The sequence below is a fragment of the Protomyctophum parallelum genome, assembly GCF_964188405.1.
Source record: "Protomyctophum parallelum genome assembly, chromosome: 20".
NCBI lineage: Eukaryota > Metazoa > Chordata > Actinopteri > Myctophiformes > Myctophidae > Protomyctophum > Protomyctophum parallelum.
Genome location: NC_139718.1, coordinates 12683679 through 12705792, shown reverse-complemented (window position 1 = coordinate 12705792; position 22114 = coordinate 12683679). Strand labels below are relative to the sequence as shown.

Below are 22114 nucleotides of genomic sequence, written 5' to 3'. Positions count from 1 at the left end.
GGCGCCCCTCAACAATATAATACTTAATAGGGTTGAGCAGTGATCCATTTTCTGTTGTAGTTGAAACTGTTTCCATCTATTACGTCATAAGAGGGGAAATAATTATGATATTTATAGGCTAAACAAATCTAGGCCTACTGAATCAAATACTAAAGATGGGATAATTAAGTGGAGATTGGGGACAATAATAATGATTTGCCTTGTGATATAGACCTAATTGTATAATTTGCGTATGGTAAATAATCCCACTCACATGGAAGCTCAAAATAATTTGAACATGTTCAGCGGTAAAATGATCACAGTGGTACATTAGACACAGTTACAATACAAAGCCTTCAAGCCTTATTTTGTGTGTTGACTGTCCACCGTGTCCGGACTGTGAGCAGATGTGAAGTGCCACAGGTGGCCTGCATCCCAAGCCTGCAATGGGGCACCGTGGTTTGCAAGTTGAACACGTTTGTTCACCTGACTTATACGTGAATCTCATTGCAAATAAGTAATTAATTTTGTTTCATTTACCTTAAACACAGAATGACCACTTATAGTGGCTTAGAATCACACTACAATTTATTTTAACAGTGATTATAATGGAATATACTTTTCGAGGGGTGCTCCTATGCACTGCAGGTGTGTGTGTGTGCGTGTGCGTGTGTGTTTCGGAATGTGCTCAGCTGATTGGCTGAGCACGGAATGTGATGTCACTGATGTATGATGATGTGTGATGATAAGAGTGCCCCTCAATTCACACAAGTGTGATTTTTATATTGTATTACAACTATGTGAATTACAATACATGGCTAAAAGAAAAGGTCTGAGTAGGCCTAGTAACCAGGAGTTATGAAATATTATGATACTTGACCTTATTATATCATATCTTATCATTATAAATTCTGTATTATAAAGCATTATGATAATGAGTGCTTATAATTATAATTCTGCAGTGTTATAACTTATAACATACAACAGGGGTGCCCACACTTTATTGACTCGAGAGCTACTTTCAAAATGACCAGCTCAACAAGTTCTACCCACCAAAAAAATAATATTATGCCATAGCTGAAAATATTTTAAATATGTATCTGAAGCGGCTTTGGAATAGCAGGGCTGGCGTGACAAACGCACTTGGAATGGGAAATAGAGTGGGAGAAATGGAATAGGTAGGGTTTTTTGTATATAACTTTGTAATGCTACCAAAGTTTTGTGCACACAACACTAAATTAAATATATTTAAATTAAATATGATTTAGGGACATATCATGTGATCTACCTGCACATCCTTTGTGATCTACTTGATTGTAGATCGCGATTGTAGGCACCTCGGCCTACAATATATAAGTACTAGGTTTATAATGCATATAGACACAGGCCTCATAGAAAGTGTTATGCAATGTTTTAGTAATTTAACTTGGCAATCAGTTTCATATGCCAGTAAGTACTAACTGGTATGGTCACAAATTACAATATTTTGTGAAAACAAGTGTCTGTAGCTGTAGTGTCTGTAGTTATTATTCACATCACAATATTTGACTTCATATATGCCATATATATGCCACTAATACGTTGAAGCAACTTTGGAATTTGGGAAAGAACAGAGATTTTGAAAACATGTTTAATTTATATGCTAAATCATCAAATATTTCAAATATATAGGTACACAATTTATGTTTGAAAAGGATTATGATTATATCGCGCCTATTCACTATTTCATGTGGTTCTTGATATTTGTACGGCATGTTCAGCCTACATGGCTTATTAGTCCTTCAACTGCCAATTAGAATCCAAACAAAGATACTGAAACAGAGCTAATACATATTTGAAAACATTTAAAACCTGAAAGAGGAAGTCCAATTTGTTCCTTCATGCCCTCTCCTTTTCTCATGTCCTCCCACAAAAAACTCCTCAGTGTGAATTTAACTCAGAGTGTACAAATAGAACCAACCTCACAAAGGATTTTATTGTGTGTGTATAGAGGCTGTTGTGATGCACGGCTTACTCATCCAAATAAGGCGACAAATTACTTTAATTACAGAGTAATTGCAGAGTCTGGTGTTAATTAAATCTTTATCAGTTCAAGTAAGTGGATTGCTCCCATATGGAAACCATGCTGTGACGTGCTGTCTCACTAGCCCCCCTCCTGTGTGCCATCTACATTTCTCCGAGCTGCAGTCTTTAAAATACTGTCTTGTTCAGTCTCAATCTACCCTCAGTCCCTCTCTCCGTCACCCTATATGTGTCACTGCAATGTTTTGGATTAGTGTCATAGTGGAAATGGGATTGTTTAACCATCTCTGTCAGTACTACAGTAGCCAGCTGTTTCTCAAAAGAAAAAGGAAAAAGCAAACAAACAAACATCATAGGACATTTTTTTCTTGAGGCTCCTGTTTGACAAAACTGAATAGGCCTACAATTGTATTGGTCTGAACTATAAGTGTACTGCTTCGCAAAGTTAACCATGGAACATGCGGTTCTGCATGTTGTCTCTTGTTCTCTTCAGAGCATTATGTGCACACAGTTGATTGTGTTATAACTGGCTCACATTTGTAACAAAGGGGAGACTCAGATTGTTGTGAGGTGTAAACCAATACGATAAACACATGAACTGAAGCAACCTGGAGAGGGAGAGAATGGATGAGGTTATATTAGGCACAGGTACCGTTATTGTAGGATGATATGCACCAAGCTCAGGTGTGACCCAATCTACCAGATGGTCCCTCAGACTCCACCCTGCCAATCAGCCACAGAGGCAACAACAACAAGCAGGGTACATTTTACATACCGTTAATAAAGTAGGCCTATTCAATTGATCAACCAAAGAGCAAGATGGCCACCATGTAAATATGGTCAATTTCTACGAAGGAAAGTGTTGTATTTGATTTGCAGTATTTTCCTGCTACTTTCAGAGCTGGGCTGAACATTATGCTTTATTTGCGTTTGACTTCCATTAAAACTATGGAAATGTTGGTCCTAAAGGCAATGTTGACATGATAAACTGGGGCCACAGAAATGGGGATATGATCACTCAAAATCGGTATCTTCCATTATTGAGTTGCTTACTGTAATTTTGTTTCCATAGTATATATATATTATTTTTTAAGATATATTTTTTGCGGCTTACGCCTTTTATTGATTTTTGAAGGGACAGACAGTAGGCTGACAGGAAACGGGAGAGAGATGGGGGGATGACATGCAGTAAAGGCCGTGTCGGGTCCGGGAGTCGAACCCGCGGCACACTGCGACTGGATTACCAGTCCGGTGCCCAGACCGTTACGCTACGGCCTGGGCCGTTTCCATAGTATCTTAAGCTGATCATGTTGTGGTTTATTATGAAAACCCAAGGCTTTAGTGTTTGATCTCAGAGGGTCTACACAACACTGTTTCCCAAACACCGGGTCGGGACCCATTTGTGGGTCGCCGACCCATTTTTATGGGTCCCTTTATTTTTTGTTTCCTAACATTTGTTTTTTAATTATTATTTCAAAACATTTTCAAAAAACATTCCCAAAAAAGCAACAGTTTTCATGCATTAAAAACAAATTCAATGATTTTTCTTTACAATAATTTCATGAAGAAATCAAAGAAAAATCTAAGAAATTCCATCAATTAGAAAACAAATAGTCGATAGATCGTCTATTTTCACTAGTTTGGGTCCCAGGGAGGCTTTTGGGTCACAGGCTAAAAGGTTTGGGAACCACTGGTCTACAATATATGAATCCCTGCTTGTGGCCAGTGTCACAGTCTGTGAGCAACTGTTTAGCAGTGAGGATATTTAGGCAGGATGAACGGTTGTAATATGGCTGGGAAGCCGATTCAAAGGGGCTTAACTGGATTACACCTCATTTCAAGGATGCTTAAGGTAAGATTAAAACAGATATGCCGTAAGTGAGGAAAATACATAATCAAATAGATCAAATTTAACCGAGTGGCCTCATAAGCCCCTTGCTCCTGCATGGCTGCACCACATGCATACTGTGAGCCACAACAGGGGGAAGAAAACACAGTTTTTACAGTATTCTGTTGTACATTTCAGCTGACCTCACCCATTTATTTATTTTTAATTATTTGTATTGGTTCTCTTTTCATTTTGTATCGTCTCTATTTTCTAACCTATTCCAGCTGTCTTTTGCTCCACTCCTGTGCTGTAAAGCTATCTACTTTCTACCCATTCCCTCCATAGTCCCCATCCTACTCTGTGACCATTTTAAAACATCTCTTTTGTACATGACGTCACTGCTTAAAGCAAACATTAAAAGTCCATAGACTTGGCTGCCTCATGACGTCACGAGTGGGGCCCTGTTGATTTTTAGATGCTTGCTGATTTTTGGGGGAGCATGAATAAGACAAACACTAAAAGTCTATAGAGTTAGCTGCCACATGACGTCGTGTCTGAACGTCGGAGGGCCTAGCACCCCTCAAGAATTGTGAGGACCTCAAGAGAGCTACCTTTTAGGGCGGTAAAACATTATTGTAAGAATCTTTGTTTTGATGCAGGCTCCAGGCAGTGAAAGCCTGTACATACACATGTAGAGTTGTGCTCTGTTGGACTGTCCCAAATCAATTCAGTGTTAATGCCCTTTCTTATCACAAACTGAACTGAAATCCCCTGAAAACACACATTGCTACACAAGTGTGTCCAAACACACAAGACCCATGGAGGCGTACAGTGGGCACACACCATACACAATCGCACACCATGCTTACAATCTGCAAAGATAATGAATTTAATACCACTGCCATTACAGACCTCTAATGTTTGCTAATAGCTTGGGGCCTCACCCATGTGGGTAATTCCTATCTATGGTTAGACAAGCTGTCAATAAAAAAAGCCTTGCATTTTCTGCATGCATGCATGTGGTAGCCAGGGATGCTTGGAATGAGCTTAATCCACCAGGGTCTCTAATGATTTCCCTGTGCCTCTAATATGAGCTACAACATATGAATACAGCACAGACACATTCTCACAGCTGCATGTTTTATTTCCCCTTTTGGGACTGAAATGTGAATGTACATTAGTACTCCATTGAGCATCTGTGCATACTGTACACTTAGGCCAAGCAGTTAAACAACCCTTTTTTGTGCAGGGATTTTTATGGAGTAATGGAAGGGGGAGTTGGGGGTTGAGGCGGGAAGACTTCCTGGTGTGACTTGAATATAGCTTGCCCCGCCCACCCTCTCACCCCCCCATATTCCTCTGCCAGCGCTGCAGCCCGGCAGATAACCATGAAGCAAGGATTAACAGTGACATCACACCGAAGAGATGGCTGAGTCTGAGAGTGAGGAAGGGTGAGTGTGTATGGGTGGTGTATGGGCGTGTGTGTGTGTGTGTGTCAGATGGGTGTGAGTGTACATGTGTGTGTTTAAGACTGATTAGACAGTAAGGGTGGTGGCGAGAGGCGAGGAGGATTAGAGAGCCATCTGAGAGTTGGCTAGGTGCTGACACCACTCCACCTCTCCAAGGGCTCAATTTACTGAGGGATCAGACTCATTTATGGTAGGCTGGGATTATTATCAGTTCAATAGGGCAATTTCTTTATTACGGTAACCCTGCAACCTGTGAATGTGGACACTTGTGAGACATTTTTAAGGGTGCATCATCTACTGTATCTTGTTTCGGTTACATCCAGTGTTCTCACAAGTTAATTCTGCATTAGCAGCCGATAACAATACATTTCTGGACTTCATTTGACATTTGGCCTGTCTGAGTGAATGATGCAGTTGATGATTATTACTAGAAGTTATTCATCTTCCTATAGTTCCTACAGAATAAAATCACTACATCTAGCCTATAACAATGAGCTTTTTGAGGAGGGGTTTTGACTTGCAAGGACTATTACACAGCATTAAAGAAATGTCCTTGCCTTTTCTGTATTTTTGAATGCACTGAACACATTAATGCTCCCATTAGGAATCACAGAGAAATAAAGCCTCCATCAGTCATACTTTGACTCTGGAGTATAAAAAGAACCATGGTGACCGTGGCAACCTGGCGTGGAGCTTTTTCAAAAGGCACTAAATCCGATAAGACGGGCACTCGGGCAGCTATGTTTGAGTTTGGGTTTACCTGGTTTGTCAACACTCTTAATCTGGACCTCTATGTTGGCCTGTGTTGTAATGCATTGTGCATCCCTTGACTGGTTCTTACACCACACAGTCCACTGAGAAAGCTGCTTTCTTCCGCCTCTACAACAATAGGCAATCTTTTCATTTGTTTTTTAATGCAGAGTGCATTTAGGACTGATCCTAAAACCAACATACCAGGGATATCCTTGCCACAAAACAGTTTCAGTTTCAAAACACATTTTGTTACCAAACTGGCTGGTAGAACACTTGATCAAGGCTATAAAGGACCAGTTTCAAGAGCTGACTAAACTTTTTTTTTATCTAGGTCTATGTAAACTTTAGTGAAACAAATATTTTTGAATCATGATGGTTGAAGAATTTGGAAAGAAAGAAAGAAAGAATTGCCATCCCACATCCAACGTTTTGGAATTCATGCACACGTAACTCATGTTATAGTCTACATTTTGAAATAAATAAAAGTATACAAAACTAACAACAAGGTCAAGGTAGAAGCGGCCGGACACAAGCATGCATGCGCGCACACGCACACGCACACTCACACTGCGAGGGAGAGAGAGCCCCCCTTCTGATCTAGACGGTAGGCATCAAGCAAAATCACACAAATCAAATGTTAGTTTCACAGAATCATCAGGATGCAAAATAAATAAAGCAGAATAAAAACTATGTTGATGGTATTACCTGACTGACTAGATGGCAGAGGGCTTCCGACATAATTCTGATGAAAAAAATCGCAATATAGAATAAATAATTCTTTCCTCATAAAGCCTCCTTGATCCTTTCCTTTGCGGATTGAAATTGAACCAGGAAGTGAAATCTCCAGCCGCTCTCTCTCTCGCGGTCTGTTTACAACTATTCTCTGTCAGTAAATCTGATGTGTACTGGTGTAGGTATAGCCTTTTTTTTTTTTTTTTAACAAAATCTTAAAAGTTGCACACGTGCGAGCTCAAACTTTTGAGCAAGGATAAGAACTCGGGCATTCCAGGAGCGCGTTTATACCCCGATGCTAACATTAGCCAGGTAGCTAGCGCTAGCCATAGTGTGTGTGTATACTGTGTCAGTGTGTGTGTGTGTGTGTGTGTGTGTGTGTGTGTGTGTGTGTGTGAGAGTTCTTATTATTTAATGTTCGTCATATTTTAAAACGAGAGGGATGCTTTCCATGGAGCAGCAGTGGAGGAAAAGCTGGACTCTGACAGGAGCCACTGTGGCTTGTGTTGCGGCTCTTTATGTGCCATGTGTCCAGAAAACGGTCCCCGGAGGAGATTCAGGTCGGTTTGCTACTATGGTACTTCTACTTTGTATAGCCATGTGGCTTTGTTGTTTAGCCAGGCAGCCAATCACGTAATCGAACGACGTGTAGCTTGTCAAAAAAAGAGTTGTTCTATTTCATCCTTACTGTCTGCCAGAGGCAGTGCTTAACACTGGATGATATCCGTCTCACGTACGTGCAGGTCGAGTAAATAATAACAACAAAGTCACGAATGTGACATGATGACAGTAGTCAGCGTACACCCGTCAAACATGACTTCCCTTTTGATCTTCTCGCAGGCGCGTAGCAGGTTATACCGTTGATTATTGAGAGATACTCATATAATTAAACTACCGTCTTTTCGCCGGGAGCCCTGCAACCTTAAGGTATGGTTGGAGCATCGCATTGCGTCCTCCAAGGGCTGCGATAAAGACGCATTTTGTACTCACAGCAATTAAGCCGGGAACAGGAACAGAACAGGTGTTTGCACTAGGCATGCTGCTGGAGACGCTATAGGTTTGTATACAAATAGTCTGATTTCGGTCTCTTTTCCTTGTTTAGTTAAACGTTATTCAATTTCTGTTTACATTATCTGGCGAGTGCTTACTCGTCCCAGTATAAACAACCAATTTAACTGGTTGCTTGTTGAGCGTTTGCGCTCATTACAGAGCCAATTTATAAAACTTGTATGTATTGCATGTTGTTTTGCTTGTGTTCAGTAAACAGCTAAGTTTATTATTTCCCTGTTGAGCGTCTGCGCTCATTACAGTGCTTAACTAGAAAAAGTGCCCTTCCGGGCACAGGTCTCCACCAGGTTATCCACAGATCCGTGCAGTTAGAGGTAAAAACACTTTTCGGCCAGTTATAGCGCCACCTTGAGGCTGAGTTGAAATTGTTCATGTGGCATTTCGTCCTCGGCCTAGTGGGAATGTGGGTGCACAATTTCACGGAAATCACGCGATGTGTTCATGATTTGCAGCATTTTGTTTGAAACTGAGCACTCCTGTGAACTTTGGAAGCCAATCTTAACCAATCAGGAGTCTGATAAATGTGAAAGACCCGTTTCGTTGAATGGCTCTAGAGAGACTGTGTACCAATTTGCGTGATGTTTGGACAAAATCTGTAGGTGTACTGTGCAAAAACTTGTTTTGCACAAAGCGGCCTCCTGGTGGCGCTATAACAGGCCGTTCTGGAAAGTTTGGGGCAGAGGTTCATCGTTGGCATCCAGGGAGTGTGTGTGCAAAATATGGCATCGACCGGGTTAACGGTGGCCGTTTTGCACAAAGCGGCCTCCTGGTGGCGCTATAACAGGCCGTTCTGGAAAGTTTGGGGCAGAGGTTGATCGTTGGCATCCAGGGAGTGTGTGTGCAAAATATGGCATCGACCGGGTTAACGGTGGCCGAGATTAGCTGTTCACGGACACACGGACGGACACACAAACGGACACACAAACGGACGGACGGAGTGCAAAACATACTCTCCCCACATGCCTTCGGCCTGGTGGAGACAATTATAACTATCTATATAGTATATTTAGTTTGAATTGTCTGGCGGGTGTTTTTGCTCGTCCAGTAAACAACCTAAGTTTATTGTTGGCCTGTTGAGCGTCTGCGCTCGTTACAGAGCTTGTTTATAATTTATATTCATAGCTATTGTTACATTCCCAAAAGAGTGGTTCCGCTTGTGGGTATTTCACCTGTCTTGGAGTGTATCCGCTCCATAGCCACCATAGTAGCGCTTCACAGTACAAGTGCCTTCGCTTTAGTACTTGTCCAACCATGGCACACCCTTGCGCTGTTTGCACGGCTCCACTGGGGGACGATGATGGCCATGATGAATGCCCCAAATGCCTGGGTATAGCACACCTGAGGCAGGGGCTAACTGAGAGTCAATGCATGAACTGCAGCTACATGTCTCGTGACCTGAAGCTGGCCAGGCTTGCTGAGGTGCATGCTCAGCAGCCAGAGAACCAGGTGATTCCCCCACCTGGTGCCGCCGCAGAAAAGCGGCAGAGGACCTCTACTGTACATCTCGGAAGACCCTGCATAAGAGGGCCAGAAAAGATGCCCCCTCAGCTAGAACTACTAAGGCGGACCCGCTGGCTGCTAAGGTAGACACATTGGCATCCCAGTTTGCTGAGATGAAGAAGCTAATCCTGAACCTTCAGCCAGGTGGGCCTGTTCCCCAGGCCGGGGACCTACAGGCCGGCACTCTACAATCTGCCGCCTCTTCCCGAACGTGGGATGAGGACTCTCTATCCACAAGGGCTTCCTGCACTGACTTCAGTGATGAACCCGCACAAGAGGAGGCAGAGACGCCCACCAGGACTTTATACCCCCGCTCGTCACGCTCGAGCAGTGAAGTCAGAGGGGATTCCGGCTCTAACCCGACCTCTATTAAGCCCGTGATCCGCATGGCGCTGGCACGCTTGGGCCTGGATGAGGCTGCTGCTACAGCAGTTACTAGAAGTGAATTCTTCAGGCGGTCCAAGCCTCAGGCTGCTTTCAGTGTCCCCGTCTCCGAGGGATACATTAAAGAGCTCCACAAATGCTGGGTAGACCCCAACACCAAGACCCACCATGTCTCTGATGATAGGGCCTTGGCCTCTATGCATGACGCCGCAAAGTATGGGCTTGATAAAACGCCATCCGTGGAGCCATCAATTGCTTCCCTGGTTTGTTCACCTGATGAGGCCCTGCGACCGGTGTCCCGCTGTCCCAGGCCCCAGTGCCGCACTACAGACGACCTACTGGTCAAGAGCTATAACATCGCGGCACGGATAGGCCGCATTGGAAATTCAATGTCCCACATTATGCTGGCTCTGTCCCACTCTCTACAATCCTCGGGCACGGACGCCCCCTCAGGTGTAGAGGCTTCGTCAGGCGTGGATGCCAATCTAGGTGTGGATGCTTCCATCCAGAACCTGAGTGACGCTTCTCTGGAGTCATTGGCGTACATGACAACAGAGCTTGGCAGACTACTGTCAACATTAACCGTAGCTCGCAGACAGGTGTGGTTGGCCCAATCCCCACTACCTGAGCAATGCCGGACAGTCCTCCGTAAACTCCCTGTAATTCCGGGGGAGGTGTTTGGCGCTGCGGCACAGCAAGCCTTGGAGCGTAGCGTCCAGGCTAACGACAGAAGGAAGCAGTTTGCCAGTATCAAGGGGCCTCCCCCGGTAACGAGGCAACGGTCTGCACCAGGTTATGGAACCAGCCGCTCTCGGCCACCATTGCAGCAGGACAGCTACCCAAGGACCTCGAACTACGGACAGACCGACCAACGTCACCGTGGGCCTTCTCGCACGGCATCTCAGAGGACTCGGGGGTCTGGGTTTCGCCCCCCCAGAGACCAGAGGGGCCAGAGGGGTAGGCCCTGAATGCCCGGGGCGCTTCTCCGGGAAAGCTCCGCTTCAGACCCTTGGGTGGTGGCCACGCTCTCCCAAGGGTACAACATGCAGTTCCGCCGCCGGCCCCCCGTTCACAGTGGGATCAAGATGACCATCATGAAGGATCCCACAAAATCCCAGGCACTCAGGCAGGAGGTGGCCACCCTCCTGGAGAAGAATGCCATCGAAGAACTCGATCTACAGACACAGCAACGTGGGTTTTACTCCATGTATTTTTTGGTCACAAAGAAAGATGGAGGTTTTCGTCCTATACTGGACTTGCGCAGGCTCAACGCCTATCTGAAGGTGTTACCCTTCCATATGTTGAGGACAGCGGATGTGCTCCAGGCGGTCACAACGCACAGCTGGTTCACATCGATCGACTTAAAGGACGCATATTTCCACGTCCCTATAGCCCTACACCACAGGCAGTATCTGCGCTTTGCATTCGAAGGCAGAGCCTACCAGTTCAGGGTGCTCCCGTTTGGGATTTCCCTGGCCCCTCGGATATTCACGAGGTGCATACGGGCAGCACTGGCCCCGCTGCAGGCCCGTGGCATGCAAATCCTACCGTACTTGGACGACTGGCTGATTTGCGCTCCAACCAGAGAACAGGTGGAGCAGGATACAGCAGCCGACAGCCTGTGACACTGCTGTCGGCTAGGCCTTAATGTCAACCACAAGAAGAGCTGTCTCACTCCCAGCCAGACAGTTGTGTTTATCGGCTTGGTCCTGGACTCCCGCCGAATGCTGACTTTTCCCACTCCTCAACGAGGGGAAGCCATTTTTCAACTTCTTCTCCGCTTTCGGAGGAACAGGAAGTTGAGGTTCAGCCTGTTTCTCAGGTTGGAATGCTGACATCAGTGACAGCAGTAGTGCCTCTGGGCCTCCTGCGGCTGTGGCCATTCCAGATCTGGGTCAATGGTCTACATCTAGACCCCAAATACCACATGTCCAGGAGAGTCAGGGTGTCCAGCAGCTGCCTTCTCACACTGCAGCCCTGGAGGGACAGGACGTTTCTGTCCAGAAGGGTCTCCCTCGGTTCGACCCCCTCGCGCCGCGAAGTGGTGGTGACGGATGCCTCGTCCACCGGATGGGGTGCTGTATGGCAACACAGAGCTGTGAGGGGACTCTGGACGGGACAAGAGTTAACACAGCACATAAATGTGCTCGAGCTTCGTGCCATATTCCTGGCACTTCAACACTTCAACACTGCAGCTGAAGGGCAGGCATGTGCTTGTGCGGTCCGACAACAAGTCAGCTGTCTACCACATAAACCGCCAGGGGGGCACGAGATCGACCCTATCACTACGGGTGGCACGGCAACTCCTCGTGTGGGCTTTCCCTCGCTTTTTAAGCCTGAGGGCTATGTTTCTGCCAGGGCCACAGAATGTGGTGGCAGATTTTCTGTCCCGCCAGAAGCCTCCCTCGGGGGAGTGGAGACTCCACCCAGAGGTAGTAGAGGAGATCTGGCGCAGATACGGCACCGCGGAAGTGGACCTGTTTGCCACAACACATTGCCCTCTTTGGTTCTCCCTGATCGAGCCCGTTAGGACAGGATGCTCTGGCACACCCGTGGCCAGATGTCCTCCTCTATGCAATCCCACCTTTCCCACTGATAGCGTTAACGCTACACAGACTTCGGCAAGGCAACCACAGACTTCTGCTGGTTGCCCCGAAATGGGCACCTCCTGGGCAGCACTACGAGGGGTTCCTCTGAGCGAGATTTGTGCTGCGGCCACATGGGCCGCACCGTGTACTTTTGCCCGGTTCTATAGGGTTAATGTAGCCGCAACTAACGCAGTTGCGACTGCTGTTTTGGGGGTCCCTTAAGCTGTTCCCGGCAAGGTAAGGATTCCTCGTGACTTTGTTGGTACTAGTCATCCAGTGTTAAGCAGTCAGTAAGGATGAAATAGAACGCAAGTTACGTATGTAACTATGGTTCTATGAATCCTGGATGACTGCCAGAGTTCTCTGTCACTCGGAATCTCGCGAGAAGATTCCATAGGGAAGTCATGTTTGATGGGTGTGGCTTATACGCTGACTACTGCACTCCACGCCCACCGTCATCATGTCACATTCGTGACTTTGTTGTTATTATTTACTCGACCTGCACGTACGTGAGACGGATATCATCCAGTGTTAAGCAGTCATCCAGGATTCATAGGACCATAGTTACATACGTAACTTGCGATCTACAAGCTAACAACTCGTTGGTTGCTTGTAGATCAGATTTGTTTTGGCAGCGACACAGGCTTTAAATGAGAATACACAGGTGCTGCTGTCCATGGTACTAAATTAGCCTAGGATCAAGACTATCATAGATGTATTTAATCGAGTCTACTGTCTGGCTCGTACTTTAAAATTAAAAAAAAAAACAATTAATTACATGATGATCTGATTTGATCTGATCCAAGGATAGTAGGCTACTGAATCCAGTTATTGCACAAACATTAGAATACATTTCCAGTTTTGTACAAACATTGATTGTGAGGTGAATTATATTTTTCGTCCGAAGTTTTCCTAAAAGTAGGCGGTCTCAGATCGCTGACTACCAGTAAGATGATGATGATAAGGCGCCCTTTTCCAATGAGAGACAGTTTAGTATAGTTAAAGCACTACGGCTGCTGGTCTAATAACAACCTTTATTATAGGGCTGGGCAGTAGGCACTATATCTATATATTTATTGTTATTGTGATATGAGATTGGATGTCTGGGATTTGGGATAATACTATTGTGGTATTATGGCATAACTTTGACTCTTCCTGGTTTTAAAGGCTGCATTACAGTAATGTCTGAAAGATGATGATTTTCTAAACTTGCCTGAATGTTCTAGCTGTTATTTTTCTGTAGCCACTGCCACTTACTTACTTACTTACTTACTTTCTGATACATTGATGATTATTTCTCAAAAAATCTCATTGTGTAAATATTTTATGAAAGCGCTAATTGTCAATCCCACAACATTGCAATATCAATGCAATATTTTGTGATATTAGATTTTGTCGATATCGCCCAGCCAGTATTGCTGTAGTAGAGCCGTATTATCAAGTATGGTGCCAGTTTTGTCTAGGAGCGATATCTGCATGTTTGTTTGGGTAGAACTCAGTATGGACTGTGATCAAGGTTTCGATATGAAAAGGATGGCTTTGAAATGTAAAGTTTTAGTAATGTATTCATCTGTCAGAAGTGTCTTTCTGCTTGTGTGCAGACAGGGAATTACACCAGTGTCAGGATTACTGACGCGTACAGTAAGTGATCGTGCATGTGGAACCCCAGCATTTATTATTCACATCTGCCATAATATTTATGTCTGATTTCAGTATCAAATTCTTCTTCTACATTTGCATGGCTATTGGTGCAGAGTCGTCGCTCCTGATTGAGGCACACTTCTGTTTTAACATGAATGAATAATATCTATTGCAACAGCTTTCCTGTGTAGGGATTAGGGAACACAATTATATAATTTTATTTCTTGAACAGATATGGCAACATACATGTCATCGCTGAAAAGTTGGTTTGGGTAGTAGTAAATATTTTATTTGCCCCATTGTCAGGTTTGAGATTGTCCTTTTCCTGCCATCACCCTTTATTATCCTATAAATAATAAATGAAATCTAATTGATTTATAAGACATTTAAAAACAACTATCATTGACCAAATTACTGTAGAGAACATGAGGTAATAATCATATAGACATAAACAAGACATACAACTAAGAGACACAATCAGCAACACAAATAAACCCTAAAACAAATGTACAGTACAAGGCGAGTGGTTTCTGAATTATGAGTCAAATAGAGAGGGCACTCACTCTTACAAGTCTGTGCTGTGCAATCTTCGTGTGGCATGTTTCGAAGACTGTGCTACAATATATAAACAAGTTGTATAATTCAATATACAAATATGTATAATATGTTAAAAACCTTAGAAGCAATAAAGACAATGTGTGCAGATTACAGAAAATGACGGAGGAATAATTTAGCAACAGTGATGTACATATATAGTATACATTGTCATTTGTTGACTTTTAAAATCACAGAAACATGTATGTTTGTTGTTTTAACTTTATCTTGTACAGTATCGCAGGAGACTTGTAAGAATCCAAAATTGCAGAAATTTAACAGTTCACAACACAACTTTATTATTGAATATTTAGAGAGAGATATCTAGTAGGTTACAGGGTAAATTTGGACTCGGGGTCATGGAAGTTCTGCTCAGTATAGGGTCTGCATGGCAGTGCCCATGCATGGAAACAGCCAAAAAAGGAATGCACATTTGTGTACATTTACTCATTTAGCAGACTAAAAGCATGCAGAAAAGCTGGACTAGATAGCAGAGAGGAAACTGAGTGGGCAGAGAGATGAGGCGAAAGCAGCGCTGAGTAGCCCTGCTGGTTGTGTCTAGCAAGAGGAGCTTTTGGGGGAAAAAATGGCCAGCCTCTTCTCCACAGCATTTAGGGATGGTGCAGGATGCCCACTCTGATAGTGCCAGTTGAACACCCTTCCGAATTCTCCAGGTCTCCGTCTCTGTGTCCTAATCTCTTTAGGTGTGATGTGCCCTGGGGAGGCTTGAGCGCAGCCCTGCGGGTACGCTGTTGTCTAGGAATGTGGAGTGTGGAAATGGTGGGGATTACGGGAAGACTGGTTTCGGTGCCCGCGCTCTTGCTATCACAAAGACTCTTGGCGCTTGCGTCTGCTACCCCGTCGACTCAATATTTTCCCTTACAGAACTGCATCTCCGTGGCACTGTGAGTCGGATGTTTTGGGCTGAGTATTAGTTTGAGTGTTTATGTTGAATCGGCCAAAAAATATGCCAGGTTGGAAAAATGAGTAAAATGGAGAGACTGATGATGTAAAGTATAGGGCTGTCCGCTCATGGTTGATTCATCGATTAATTGGTTCATTTGCAGATTTGTCATTGTTGTACAGTACAGTATGTCCCTCCCCTTGATAAAATGTCGATATAACCCTTTAATTATGCCAGTCTATAACTTTCAATAGCCCAGCAGTAACCATTGTGAAATTGTATACATTTGTTTATTAAACCAACTTATCGATTAGTCGATAAATTCCTTGTGACTATATTATTCAACTAAGAATTTATTTTCTTGAGTAAATTGAAGCAAGGCACTGTAGTAGTCTGTGTACGCCAGGTGGAATGGAGCTGTGACAGTGTTTAAGCTGTGCAGGTGGATGAGTTGTGTCTTCATGGTCCATTAGACTGATAAGAGTGAGGGCTCCTCATGTGGCAGGAATTCCGGCATCGTAATTCACTGTGACAACAAGGTTAAATGCAGAAACATAAGTGGTGCAGCCAATAACATCAGAAATTCAACTGCAGCGTTCTGAAATGACTGTAATGTCCTCGCTATGGAGGTATTTTAGTTTAGAACAGAATTTTCTGTTCTGTAGTGGTTGTTTTATTTATCAGGATGAAATGGAAACAATATAAAACCATTTCCTCATTTATATTTGATTTGTACCACATGCTACTTACTATTGACAGACACTTGACAGTCTTAATATATCAGCCTATTTGGAGGTATACAATATGTTAATTATCCAGTCAATGAAGGAATGAGGCCACTATCTCATTGTCTGGACCCTACCAACCTGCTACCAGCAGAGGGTGCTGTGTTTAATGCAGACATTTATCAGTGTAATTTAATCTGAACTATATGTCAATTTTGTGTGAGTGGGAGATCAGATGCAAACATTGGGTGGGAAATCAGTAAAATTTTAAACGCTCTGCTTTGTGCCCAAATGCATTCAGGCTGTCTTCAGATCGCTTTTAGCGGTTTGTTTATTTCAGCCCCCCTTAGTGCTTGTCATAAAATTGCTCAACCAGCTACCTATTTTTTACATCTTTCTTACCTCACTGTGTGACTGTCACCGTTGTCGCCTTTTATATGTAGTCCTATCCAGTGGACTAAACGAGACACTGGGAGTGTGGGACTGTGGGAGCAGGGGAGAAGCAGAGAGACACTGGGAGTGTGGGACTGTGGGAGCAGGGGAGAAGCAGAGAGACACTGGGAGTGTGGGACTGTGGGAGCAGGGGAGAAGCAGAGAGAGGATGGGAGTGTGGGACTGTGGGAGCAGGGGAGAAGCAGAGAGACACTGGGAGTGTGGGACTGTGGGAGCAGGGGAGAAGCAGAGAGACACTGGGAGTGTGGGACTGTGGGAGCAGGGGAGAAGCAGAGAGACACTGGGAGTGTGGGACTGTGGGAGCAGGGGAGAAGCAGAGAGAGGATGGGAGTGTGGGACTGTGGGAGCAGGGGAGAAGCAGAGAGAGGATGGGAGTGTGGGACTGTGGGAGCAGGGGAGAAGCAGAGAGAGGATGGGAGTGTGGGACTGTGGGAGCAGGGGAGAAGCAGAGAGACACTGGGAGTGTGGGAGTGTGGGAGCAGGGGAGAAGCAGAGAGACACTGGGAGTGTGGGACTGTGGGAGCAGGGGAGAAGCAGAGAGAGGATGGGAGTGTGGGACTGTGGGAGCAGGGGAGAAGCAGAGAGACACTGGGAGTGTGGGACTGTGGGAGCAGGGGAGAAGCAGAGAGAGGATGGGAGTGTGGGACTGTGGGAGCAGGGGAGAAGCAGAGAGAGGGTGGGAGTGTGGGACTGTGGGAGCAGGGGAGAAGCAGAGAGAGGATGGGAGTGTGGGACTGTGGGAGCAGGGGAGAAGCAGAGAGACACTGGGAGTGTGGGACTGTTGGAGCAGGGGAGAAGCAGAGAGAGGGAGAGAGGATGGGAGTGTGGGACTGTGGGAGCAGGGGAGAAGCAGAGAGAGGATGGGAGTGTGGGACTGTGGGAGCAGGGGAGAAGCAGAGAGACACTGGGAGTGTGGGACTGTGGGAGCAGGGGAGAAGCAGAGAGAGGGAGAGAGGATGGGAGTGTGGGACTGTGGGAGCAGGGGAGAAGCTGAGAGTGGATGGGAGTGTGGGACTGTGGGAGCAGGGGAGAAGCTGAGAGAGGATGGGAGTGTGGGACTGTGGGAGCAGGGGAGAAGCAGAGAGAGGATGGAGGGAAAGCTATGGGACCCTGGTGCATGGAGAGCCTGGGACTGGGAGCAATATTATCACAACAGTATACAGTATGTGTGTTTCACACAGAGTATAAGAGTCTCTTTATTGTGTGTGTGTGTGTGTGTGTGTGTGTGTGTGTGTGTGTGTGTGTGTGTGTGTGTGTGTGTGTGTGTGTGCACATGTTTGTGGGGGGTTGGGCGAGGGGAGGGGGTGTCTGTCAGGGGAGAGGCATGAGATGAAGAGAATGAGCGTGCCGCTTAGGAAATGTCACACTGGGAAGATTTGCAGGTTTTGATCCTGGCCAATTAATGCAAAACCCCAATGCAAGTATTTGATTTGGGAAAACTTTGCAGCAGACTTTGTCTCTTAATAATAATTATTGGGTTTACATTAATTTCATCCCCCATTCTCTTCCACAGGAGAGCTGATCACCGCTGCCTGTGAGCTGGGGGTGAGTATTAGCCGTATTGTTTAATCAATTCATTCATTAACTCTTATAAGCATTAAGGAAGTTTAATTAAGCATGGGCAGAAAGCAGATTAATTTACTTTCAGTCCACAGGTTTTTTTCCTCCATCCTTTCTATACACTTATTTTACTAAGTTACAAGTAGAGAATGCTATAATTTGCAACCCGTTTTTCAAATCCAATTAAAGCCAATGGTAAAGCGATGGCTTTTGTAGGCTTTGCCTTATGTACGGTATAAGGCTTATTATACCCACCCTTCTTTTTTGTGTGTGTGTGTAAGCCGCGAAGAATGAACTAAATCGGGTTAACAGTTATAATAAGTTTTATTATTTAATAAAGTTTATTACGCCGCTGTGATCCTTTTAGGGAGGCTGTGTCGGTGTCACTATGCCAGTAATCCTGCCGTTAGTGCCGCAGTCCGTGTGGCCTGCCTGTCTGCCTGTCGTGGGGGCCTCCCCAGGGCCACCCTGGGCCCTGGGCTGCCGGCCCTCCCCTCTGATCCCCAGAGCGCTGGCGCTCTGGATCACTGTGCCTTCTTGCAGCCTTCGTCCCTCAGCCGTCCTTTAGGCTGGTGGCCTTTCCAACCCTGTTGGACATTCTCTTTGCATGTCCTTTACCTCCTGTTTACCGTTTAACTCTTGACATCTCTGTCCTGCCCATGAGCCAGGACTCTCAGAGCTATGAGGAGCCAGGAACCCTCGTTATGTCCGAGACCAGTGGTGGGGTCATTATAGTCGTCCCTCTCTCACAACACTCTATTTGCAAGAGTCAGCCACCCCATATATTCCTGGATGGCTCATGTTATCAGTGCCGGGGAATGAGCCTGTGTTTAATGACTGAGCCCTTATCAGGCTGGATGAGACTTAGTGGCTAATTGCTGTGATTGCCGGGATCCCCCCCTAGCGAGAGTGGCTGTGGCTCGGAGGTGGTTAGTGGGGGCTGGGGCTGGCTTGCAGGCACCACGTGCTGCATCCCCTGCATCCCCAGGGAAGTGCACTGTCCTTGGGAAGTGGCTGCAGGAAAAGGGCATAGGGGGAGGGTGTGTGTGTTATGTTTAACCACTTTAACCTATATTGGGCATGACATTAAGGGCAAAAATGTGAAATTGTATATATAAATCTTTTAGTTTAGACTGATAGACTCTAGTTTGAGTACCGGGCAAATGTATTTTGGGTCTCGACCTGAAAAGTTTGGGAACCACTGGTCAAGTTGTTGCACTGTCAGTCAAAACGTATGGTCTTTGTGTGTTTAGGTGGCCCATCCTCCAGGCTACCCTCTGTTCACCCTGCTAGCTCGCCTGACCATGTCTCTCCTGCCGTGGCTCTCTCCAGCCTACAGTGTGAACCTGATGAGCAGCCTCCTGGGGGCAGCAGCTGGCGGCGCACTGTGCTTCACAGTCTGCAGGTATGACATGTCCTGCTGGGGGGGAACATTAGTGTTGTTAACCACTTCACAACATGAACCCCATGTTTCTATTCTGTCCATAGGTTAGGGTTAATAATGTCATGTCTTTGTTCTGTCCTTTGCATCTTGATGCAGTATTCATGTTATGTTGCAGCTCTGCTACTGTGACAGATCTTCATGCTTTTGCAAAGTGAAAGGCTCTGTGAAGGTTAATTGAAACACTCCTTTAAGCCATTAAAACTGGGAAAGCATCTGTGTCATTTTTAATTTTAGCATTGGCTATTCAAAAATAGTAGATTAGTTCTTGCTGCGCTGCAAGCTTGTACATATCTGCAATTTTTTTAATTTATTTTGTAATCTTAAAAGTGTGAGAACTGATTTAGATTAAGGCCTTTGTAGAATCAATGGGTTAAACTTTTCTTTTTACTGACAGTGAACAAGAAAACACCATGTGATCTGCCCTAAGATCAGAGCTTTATGGTCCACTTCTCCAAGCTTCTGTTTCTCTTCTGACGTTCTGTGCCGTGACGCTTGCCTGTAATAGGGAGTGACGTCTTTTTTTTTGGTTCCTGACTGACTGATTGCCAATGGCGTCCCTGATCCTCTGTTCAGTATTCAGGAGCAGGGTCCAGCCGCAACCTCTCCACCCCACCCACACGCCCGACCTGTTTACCCATCGCCCACCCGTTGCGTATGCGTGTTGTCTCATAGTACCATAGATAGACCCCCCACCCCCCACTGCCAAGCATGCTCCCAATCCTGATATGGCACGATTTCTAATCCCCCCCCACCCCTTTTTCTTTCGTCCCGGATCTGAGAGGAACAGGAGAGCTCCCCTCCCGTCCTCCCTTTACCCTCCCTTTTCAACCACCTCTCTGCTGCTCACTCTTTCCGAAGCCAAGAGTGTTTTAAGCATTATTTATACTTAGTTGCGCGCCAGTGTTGCACACCGAAAATAGCCGATCTACAAGCTTTTAGGTGGTGGTTATTTGTGGTGCGCCACACGATGCGAAACCAACCAAGTATAAATCGGTGTGTTTTGTCAGACCACCCTGCAGTTTGTCTCGCAGTGCTGACCTCATCATATAAAGAGTCTTATCTCACGTGGTCGACTGTGCTACCTTACATCACATGCTTGCTGATCAGCACTATTTTACACATTGCATTGACTCAGTGCCTTTTTGTTTGTTGCATAACTGAACCAATTTGTGCTCAGGTTGCCCACTGTGGCGTTTTTGAGCGCATATAATTATGTTTACATTTACACCTCCGGCCCAGGAAATGTGAAACATGATGTCATTTCTTCCTGGTACGTGACATTAGAATTCTCAGCGGGCTGTTTTGGCCCAGTTAAAGCAGGTAAATACAGGGTTGCTGGGCCAGCGTGCAAGCCCAGGTGGGCCGCAGTGCGGCCGGGTCCATTTCCTGTGTGCTGGGCCAGGCAGTGCTGGGTGGCAGGTGTGCTGAAGAGGGTCAGTGTGCTGGGTCAGGGGCCGGAGGAGAGGAAACTCTCCCCAGGGGACTGGCCCTCAGCCCATACTGCAGCAGCCTCGGCCCCTGCCATGCTTCAGCAGGACAGGGGCCTTCTAGGGGCCCTAGATATCCAGCTTTTGGTGTGTGTGCAGTGCACAAACTTTGTCCTACACAAATATTCAATTCCCATTGACAATGAATGGACAGTTTTACATCATAGTGGCATATTTGACAGCCTAGGCTAGGCTATCCATCTGTCATGACTCATAAACTTGCAGTCACAGACCACAGTAACAGAGGACACAGTGACAGAGGAGAAGATGCACTGCTTATTTTATTTTTTGTGCGTCCAAACGTATCCAATCATGACAATTGGTTATGATGATATTTTTCAACAACGTAGGTAGAAGGTAAATGGACAACGTGTAGGCCTACAGCTTTTTATTATTTAATTTCATGGTTCCGGCCGTGACATTTATCACAGCTCCAACCAAAAACACTCCAGGATCAGCTGTTTACGATCACTTAATAAATGGTTGGATAGGTGGTTCTGGACAACTGGATATCCGAACTACTCGACCACGGTACTCGACTCAAGGCCGGGCACTGCACTCTGTGTGGTGGTGTGGAATGCATGTGTCACATTTTAAGTCGGTGGGGCAAACGGTTCTCGAGTTACGTGTATTGCGGGCACCACACTCCCTCCTTGCTACTGAGCACGCCGAGTTTGTAGTCGGTCGCTCCATATACTGTATACTGTGTAAAATATAGCGCCTTTATCCAAGGCGGTTTACAGAGATTGTGCATTACATTCACCCATTCACACACGCATTCATACACCGATGCCGGAAGAAACCATTTATGCACATCGTGGATCTGTGCATCTCTGTATCTGTCAGCCTTTCTCCCTTTTATGTCCATATATGGAGATCGCTGATGTCATCAGTATATGATGACCATATATGGGCATACCCTCTTTTGTGCCCATATATGATTTGTTTGCGGCTGATGCCATGACATTGGCAACTCTTTATTT

The 22114-nt window shown here is 45.5% G+C and overlaps 1 protein-coding gene across 3 annotated transcripts in view; it reads left to right on the top strand.

The window, feature by feature from the left end:
• The first annotated feature begins 6808 nt into the window (after window positions 1-6808).
• tmem260 (transmembrane protein 260) overlaps window positions 6809-22114 on the top strand; it is a 36257-nt gene continuing 20951 nt past the window's right edge. Inside the window, exons 1-5 of one of the 3 annotated variants that reach the window (XM_083791177.1) lie at window positions 6809-6953; window positions 7224-7343; window positions 13925-13964; window positions 18154-18185; window positions 19454-19605. In XM_083791177.1, coding sequence (XP_083647303.1) covers window positions 7302-7343; window positions 13925-13964; window positions 18154-18185; window positions 19454-19605 — 266 coding nt within the window. In that variant the 5' untranslated portion in view covers window positions 6809-6953; window positions 7224-7301. Of the gene's footprint in view, window positions 7132-7182; window positions 7344-13924; window positions 13965-18153; window positions 18186-19453; window positions 19606-22114 lie in introns of all 3 variants that reach the window. The other 2 variants (XM_083791176.1, XM_083791175.1) reach the window with 2 other exon arrangements.